The sequence below is a fragment of the Embiotoca jacksoni genome, unplaced genomic scaffold (genome assembly GCF_022577435.1).
Source record: "Embiotoca jacksoni isolate LCO1_2020_lvr unplaced genomic scaffold, fEmbJac1.0.p SCAF_8, whole genome shotgun sequence".
In the NCBI taxonomy this organism is placed as follows: Eukaryota; Metazoa; Chordata; class Actinopteri; family Embiotocidae; genus Embiotoca; species Embiotoca jacksoni.
In genome coordinates, this window is record NW_027185436.1 from 2,946,046 (window position 1) to 2,954,487 (window position 8,442).

Below are 8,442 nucleotides of genomic sequence, written 5' to 3' on the forward strand. Positions count from 1 at the left end.
TTAAACACCGTTGTTATGGATTTAACTCAATCACGACTCTGCTAGTTCTAATAGTAGATCTAAATCACGTTTCAGCCTGATTGAATGATTGTGATAACGTGCCGCTGCGACGCGAAGGCACAATCAACTAATCAGGTCCAATCCGTGGTGCCTATTGGCCACCGCGTGCTGCGTCACTCAGTCACGCGTGTTTTTAAATCACACGCGGGCCAACCTTCAGCACGTCGGACGTGTTTACCCGTCAAGTCGCGGCACAAACAGCGAGGTAAACATTAACCGGAGGAGCGTGTTCACGTGTCGAAGACAGTTTTTTTTAGTTGACACGGGAAAATGGCGACGGCCGCTTCTGTGTGGGCTAAAGGACCAAAGCTGTACAGGTTGTCCGTGTGTCGTCCCCAAGCCACCAGGTAAACGACACGTCTCGTGTTTTTTGAGGAACGTCAGCTCAGCTGCGCATTTATTTACTCGTCGAGAAACAAAAGTTCTTGCAGCAATTTTTTTTTTTTTTTTTTTTTTGGGGCAAATTCTTCGGTTTTTCTTAAACGTGCTCTCTAAATGTAACTCCTGAACTGGCCAACGGGGCAACACGCGTGTCCCAAGTTTGCTGCACATTAAATAAGGTGACGTCAGACGCCAGTTTACCCGTTTTAGCTGTTTTGTCCGTCTGCTCCATTTGACTGAGACTTCATACATTTTATTTATTTTTTTTCTTTCACCCAAGTGTGACATGTTTAAAAACTATTGGTTAAATGCGAAGGTGAATGTGATACTGTTTTTAGAAATGCCTTCATGTAATAGAAGAGGGTCAACATGAACATTTTGTAGGCGAGGTTTCCAAAGCTGCTTTTAATCATTTGCAGGACCTTTTGAACTTTGTCCTGTAAAGCGACACTAAATGTAACTACCTCCAGTTCAAAACGGTTTATTTGTTGCCTCCATCCTGGATCAGTTGTTCTCTGCGCGACTCTAACAGTTATTCAAAAACACGTTTTTGCCTTGTTAAAGACTTTTTTTTTTTTAAAGGGTGCAATGGGAAATTCACGACTATTTATAGTTCCTAATTAAAGCCACTGGCCCATGAGGTTATTAAAAGAGACGTCCCACTGCCCTTGAACGTTTTAGGATTTTAGAATCCAAAATAAAGCTTTAGAAAGTGTTTGTTTGTTATTAACAGATGGCTTTGAAAGTACTGCGTTTTAGTAACATTTGCGCAACACAGCTGCCTAATCCATAAGTGTGGGGGGGGGGGGGGGGGGGGATACACCAGCTATGCTGTCTGAGACTGACAATTCACGTCCTCTGAAATACGTAGAAATTGAGGGTAAGGTGACATTGAAGCAGCTTTAAAAAGGTCTGAAAATTATGAGTTTATAGAAAGCTATGAAAGTAGTTGATGTTTCGCTGAGTGTGGGAGCTCTGTTTAGTGCTGGATGTGAAGAAACACAGTTTGTGTAACTGGTGAAACAGCTGGCAGTCGCCCTTCTCATTTTGTAAGACCATTTTCTCTCAATTTTATAGTTTTCATGTTTATAGATGGACATCCTCAATGGACCATAAACTAATATTTGTTTTGTGATTTTGAGGAAGGAAAAAGTCAGTTCAACCTTCAGGTCTTAGCATTCCCAATTGTAATAGTCCCTGTTTGCTTGTATGCCACTAATATTCTCATTCTCAGTTTATATGTTTGGAAAATCCCTTTAAAGTACAGCTTGAACACAGTTTCAAGTCTTCTCTGACTTGGAGGGACAGTTATTGATTTTCACATACTGATCGGAGCCTCTTAAATTGTTACAATAGTGCTTTAAGTAAGTGCTATTCCCTTTTATCCGCTCCAGAGTGGGTGCAAAGAAGTTTTATGATGAAGACTCGAGCTGCGGCATTCATCCCACTCACTCATACAGTATGCATATTTTTCATATCAAAGAATATTGGCATGACTATCTTTTAGCCCGCAAGTCACGCACATCACGCTCCTTTTTAAGTTTGGCTTTTTTACGTCGACAGCTTCTGTGTTGTGTGTTTTGCTTTGAGCCTTTGTGAAACTTTCATTCATCTCGTCTCTGTGTAGGAGGTTTTCAGAGAATGGCGACAAAGGCTGGTTGCAGTCCTTGTTTGTGCACAAAGTCGATGCCAGGAAAGATGCTCACTCCAACCTGCTGTCGAAGAAAGAGACCAGCCACCTGTACAAAATTCAGTGTAGGTCCACAGTTTTGTTCCTACAATCTATCAGCCATTTATCAGCTAAATTAATCCTGGTAATTAAATTGAGTCCGCACTGGCCTTAGTGACCTCGGAGAAAACTGTCAAAGAAACATGAGGGACAAACACATGATTCCATTGAAACAAGTTGTTTGTTATTATACATGCACAACATCCAAGTAGCAACCAGTTCTTCTAGAATAGTATGATGTGTTGAGTCTGTAAAGTTTTGTAACATCGGAATAATTTGTCTGGTTTTCTTCAGTCAGTCGTGATAACTGTCTCTCTCTCTCGAAGAGAAATCTATCACTCTTCCCGGGCTTTGATCTTTTATGTGGCGTTCATCACATCATGTAGGGATTTCAATTTGAGCACTCTATCAGCCGTAGCCTACGACCTATTGCAAGGGAACCAGTTTTGTATATACAGTCTTTGCTGAATCGGAGTGTGAAATTACTTTGTTGAAAAATTTGATTGTTGCTTGTATTTAAAAAAAAAACCCACTCAAAAAACACCCATTTCTGATAAGTCTGCCTCTCTTTCTCTTTTCTTCTTTAGTTCACGACGTCAAACCAGAGTGCCTGGAAGCGTACAACAGTCTAGAGTGAGTGTGTTTCCCTGCTTGAAAACATTCCCGGAATGAACTCCACCAGTCGAATGATACTTTCTGTGCTTTTCATTTTAAAGAACAAATATTTATAGAACACATTTCTATATCATCTGGTGGACAGAAAAAAACCATGTATGGTTTGAGCCTGGGAGCCGCTGATTAGATTGTCGGGATGATAGAAGTTGAGGTTTCTCCCATTAGCGAGAATGGCTTTATTCCTTTGTAATGGCATTCTTTCTGAATCATAAGATTAACTGAGCATATAACTGAGTTTATAGGAATACTGTTTGGCGTAAAGGGCCAAATTAGTTGAATTGTTATGATGGACTTTCTTTTATATTCTCCGAGTGCCCTCTAGTTGGTCGTCAAGGTGAACTGACAGTATATGATAACTGCATGCTCCTTCACAGAATCCGTGTGCGCGTCTGTATTTCCTTTATGCTGACTTTAGGGCCGAAGTGCAAAACAAGCTCCATCAGGACCAGGACTATCCATGTGAGGTGGTCGGAAGCTGGAACACCTGGTATGGAGAACAGGATCAAGCTGGTAAGCAGCGGTGCAACAGTATGTGGAAAATATGATGGAAAGAAGACGAGGAGTTTTACCTTTTGAGTGATCACAGTTGCTGCTGGATTAATTTTAGTTTCTAAAGACCTTGTAAGCACTTCATTTGAGTGGCTGCAGTTTGGCTTTAACTTGTTCGGCTGAGCATCGCTGAAACCACACAGACACTACCCGATGACTCACCGCCAACACCCCTCCTCCTGCATATGATAATTTACAGTGTGCAGTATACATTAAGAGCACTCCATGGCAACGGAGAGTCATTACACAGTGATGGAGGTTGTATCTTTTAGCGTGTGGGTGGCATCAGTCTTAATGCAGAGCTGCAGTGACATCTACTGTCCTTGTTTTGCAGTGCATCTGTGGCGATACACAGGAGGCTACCCGGCTTTGACTGAATGCCTGCAGAAGTTGAGAACTAACAAGGTATCCTGTGAGCCGTTTCAATTTCTTTGCATATAATATAAACTTGAGGCACCTCTGTGCAATTTGCATATTATGTTGTTGTTTTTTTTCAAATGGAGAGAAATAACAGCACTTTAGCAAAAGACTTCGTTTTTTGCTTCAGCCCATGTATTTATGATGATGTCTTCCAATCTGCTGTTTGAAAAAGGGTTTTCTGCTTGTCTAGGAAATTTTAGAAAAGGACATTTAATGCAGAGATGCCAGAGAGCTGATATTTAAAAATCCCCTCCAGACACGTGTTCAAATTTATATAAAATACTCTACTTTTAATAGTTATTTATGCCAGATGCCTGTTTTTTCCACAACACTGGACGTCATTCTGCGTGAAACTCAAACATTCAAGTGTGGGAACAAGAAAAGATACTCGTATTTGAATGGAGGGGGACTTTAAAGAGACACTTACACTGTCTTTAGTTTTATCTTGGTTTTTCAGAATTTTAGCTCAGTTCAAGCTGTAAAACAGAACAGTGTAATATATCGTCACAAATTTCTCGGTCATTAATTAAAAAAAAAACCCATCTCTTTTTAGGAGTATTTAGAGTTTCAGAAAGAGAGAGCAAAAATGTTGCACTCAAGGCGAAACCAGCTTCTTCTGGAGTTCAGTTTCTGGAATGAACCCACGCCCAGACCCGGACCAAACATCTATGAAATGCGCACCTATTACCTCAAGGTATCTTCATAGAATAACAATATTAAAACTGCTTGACTTGAGTGTATTTGAACATTTCTCCATAAATTCTATTTGTTGTAAGAGACTTGAAACAGTCAGTCAGTGCTGGTCCTTTCAGTTAGCTGTTTCCCCTGCACGTCCATTGATTTAAAAACAGTTATTCTCTTCATGTTTGTGTTTTAAAGAACCGTCGTGTGTGAAGGGAAATACAGTATGTTGTTTTTATATCTTGGTTTTAAACCGTGTTAATGTTTTACCTGTACCACGTGTTTCAGCCCGGAACCATGATTGAATGGGGCAACCACTGGTAAGGCAAGCTTAATTTGCTTAAAATATAAATATCATTTGCCTGAACTTTTTCCAGTGCATTAAGTATCGTATGTCTTCCAGTGAACATTATACTCACTGAAAATACTCTGTCTTACAACAGGGCGAGGGCAATCAAATACAGACAGGACAACAAGGAGGCAGTAGGCGGCTTCTTCTCGCAGATCGGCGACCTGTATGTCGTTCATCACTTCTGGGGTGAGTAAATTATGTTGTGCACAGATAAAAGAAATTGTTTTGGGTTTTCCTTGGTCTACCAGGTTGTTTACCTTTTCCTAGTTTCCCTGTGTTCACTGTGTTTTTTTAGAATGAATCCAACTGCTGATTTTGGCAAACCAACTGTTTTTGAGCCTCGCTGTTTATCTCTTCACTTCTGTGGTCACTTATTTACTCCCTCATATTGTTAGACAACTCCTCCTTAATCACAATGGCTCCTCTCAACTGTCAATCAGGTCGTAGCCACTCATGAGCTCTTGTGCATGTACCAACGTTGAAAGGAAAAACGGCTACCCAAGAAACATTTAAAGGTGCTTTTATCACAGTCTTGATATCCATTTAAAGATATTTTGTGGCTTTAAGCACCAAAAACATCTCAATATGTTATTACATCTCTCTTAAGCTTCTCTCTGGAGCTAAAGTTGCATTAATATCAGTGACCCTTGAATCCGGTTGGATAACTCCTGTGATGGAGGCACGCTCAGGTCAACCACAGGTTTTCTTTGGTCTTGTGGCTTTCTTCTACATAACAGGTTGTTCAGTGGACTTACAGAAGTCCACACAGCTGCTGAACGTGGGCTGTGAGCTCTCAGCGTTTTGACACTTGTATTTATATTGCACCTACACCGGATTTATAACAAGAAATGGATGGAAACACACTTATAGTGAAGCTGTGAGTTGTTGCTTTAATGCCGTGTGCATTACTGTAGTTCAATGAGACACAGATCATGGGGGGGGAGTGCAACTGTTCCAACACATAATGGTCTGGACTATGTGTGGTACAGGAAAGGTAGAGTGACTGGCTTTACTGTTGGAAAAGATTCTAACTAGCACTCTTAAAACATGCATATGAAAAACCTTATTGTTGTTGATGGATGCATTTTACATGCCCCAATTTCTAGAGGACATATTTAACACAACAGTAACAGCTAGTGGAGGAGGTAGAGTTTGCTCATGGCAAATGAAAAAGGGTTCAAATCACAATACTTTGTTCCTTTGGCTCTGCTCACTGAGATTTACCAAACCTATTATTAGTTTTGCATCCTCAGTGATGCTGAATGTTTTATTGGACTTTGAGAAATGCATCCACACACAATGTGATACGCTATATGTTCTTTTTTTTTTTTATAGCTTATGAAAGTCTCCAGTCACGTGAGGAGACAAGAAACTCTGCCTGGCTGAAGGATGGATGGGACATCAATGTGTTTTATACAGGTGAGACGGACGCATTCCACTCACACAAATACTCCCAAATAAAAAGAAAGAGCTACTTCGTGCCTCGTTAAATTACATTTATATGCAGCGCACAGTACAAAGTGTTCTGTGTTGGTGCAAGAAGTAATCAGTTCCAATAAGTAACTGAAATGTTTTGAGGGTTATTTATTCATAAAATGATATATTCCAACGCGTTTGGGTGTATGTCAACCAAAATGTATCATATAGCATTCATTTAGTTCCATATTTTCTCCCGTGATTATGGTTATGTTCTCTGGGGGTTCTGAAATTGTAAAATCCACCTGTGCATTTTTTTTTTCTTTATAAGAGGGGACTATTATTTGTTTATTTAGGTAGGCACTAATAATTGAACCCAACTTCGGTTGTTGGGAAACAGAAATCACAGGTGGATCCTGAGGAGGTGAAGAGAGCCAACACAAATGTGCTGAGCAGTTGTGCAGCAGCAGGATGTAGATATGAATGATCTCCTGTCTAAGTCCAACAAACGGTTTGCCTCGCAGGCTTTGCTTTATCAACAGTGCGGAAACTTTCAGTGTTTGTTCTGTATACATAAAGACACAATTCTAGAAAAAAAAATGCTTGACAACAACATGACAGGTTTTTAATGAAAATGGGAAGCCTGATGTACGTGTATGCAGCAATTAACCGAGCTGTAGTTTACAATAAAAACTCGATGCAGATTTCCCGCTTTACTTTGAGAGGTTGTTACAAATCATATCAAGTTGTAACCTGAGAATTTTACCATTGTTTTTTTTTTTTATTATTGTGATTACCAGTCAGCCCGGGTTGCTGTAACCAAGAGTTTGTTTGTTTCTGTCTGTCCTCAGTGCCTTTGATCAGAAGTATGGAGTGCAGAATAATGATTCCCATCAAGAGTTCACCTTTACAGTGAGAAGGGGACTGAAACTGCAAACAACTCCATGACCAACGCTCACTGATCTACTTTGGTCTTACTTAGATTTTGTTTAAACATGTACTAGGTGATCTCTGTCTCTGAAATAAAAGGTCTGATCCTATATCTAAACAACAGCGAGTCCGGCATTAAAAGTAATGAAGTGTTTATGAGCATCTATTGTGGATCCTGAAATACCCGGATTTCCAGAAGTTTAGCTCAAATATGTGAAAAAAGAACGACAAACTGACCCTAAAAAAACAAAAACAAATGTGTGTAGTATTATACTGAAAAATAATGTCTACATGATTGAGTTGAATGAGGGGAGGTTTGTTCCCTTCTCTTTGTCTTTATAGTGAATTATTGAAATTGACTGCATTGCTTTTTCACAATGACGGAATAGTTTCCACCCAGGTTATTATGATTGTGCTTTTATGCCTGTATATGAATCAAACTGAATGATATCATGCTGAGCTTCACATCTGTGACTGTTTGATAAAATAAAAGCCTACCTCATTCCTTGTGCTTTACAATCATCAAAATATCTGCCCATGTGACTGATTAAAATCTACAGAATGAGGTGTAAAGACTGGGGGCCAAGATGTCACTTCTGGTTTGAAGTAGTTAGTATTTTCAAAATAAAAGTTTGATTATTGTAATATAATAATGTAAATCAACTTTGTGATCATTTACAGGGGAATAGTCTGAAGATTTTCAGTCAAGCTTTAGAGTTCATCATAGCACGGAAACAGCACTGGTGAAAGTTACTAACAATCTTCTAATAGCCTCAGATAATGGACTCGTCTCTGTACTTGTTCTTCTGGACCTCCGTGCTGCTTTTGATACGATTGATCATACGATCTTATTACAGAGATTAGAAGATGTTACGAGGATTACAGGAACTGCATTAGACTGGTTCAAATCCTACTTATCAGATAGATTTCAGTTTGTTCATATCGAGTCTTCCAGACAAACGAGTTAGTTATGGAGTTCCACAAAGCTCAGTGTTATTTCTCTGTGTAATGTTGTAAACTTCTGCTTTAAGGACTTTAATGTGTTAAGTGCCATGAAATTACCTGTGTTGTGATTTGGCGCTATATACATTGAATTGAAATTGAATTACACTACATGGGAGAACTTTTGTGGTCAATCTGGTATTTGGTTTACATGTTGAACTACATCATCAGTTAAATTCTAAAACTGGATATTAATATGGTGCCTCTGGAAGAGTATGGTTGTAAAAATTTCTCCCATTCGCCTGCA

General features: G+C 39.5%; 1 protein-coding gene across 1 annotated transcript; it reads left to right on the plus strand.

Annotated features, from left to right (window-relative positions):
- The first annotated feature begins 329 nt into the window (after positions 1 to 329).
- Positions 330 to 7,787, plus strand: nipsnap1 (nipsnap homolog 1 (C. elegans)). The gene is made up of 10 exons (XM_069138305.1): positions 330 to 407; positions 2,069 to 2,196; positions 2,758 to 2,803; positions 3,261 to 3,355; positions 3,729 to 3,799; positions 4,368 to 4,508; positions 4,784 to 4,815; positions 4,939 to 5,033; positions 6,183 to 6,266; positions 7,115 to 7,787. Exons 1-10 carry the CDS (start codon positions 331 to 333, stop codon positions 7,177 to 7,179), a joined length of 834 nt encoding a protein of 277 aa, XP_068994406.1. The 5' UTR covers position 330; the 3' UTR covers positions 7,180 to 7,787.
- The last annotated feature ends 655 nt before the right edge of the window (positions 7,788 to 8,442 follow it).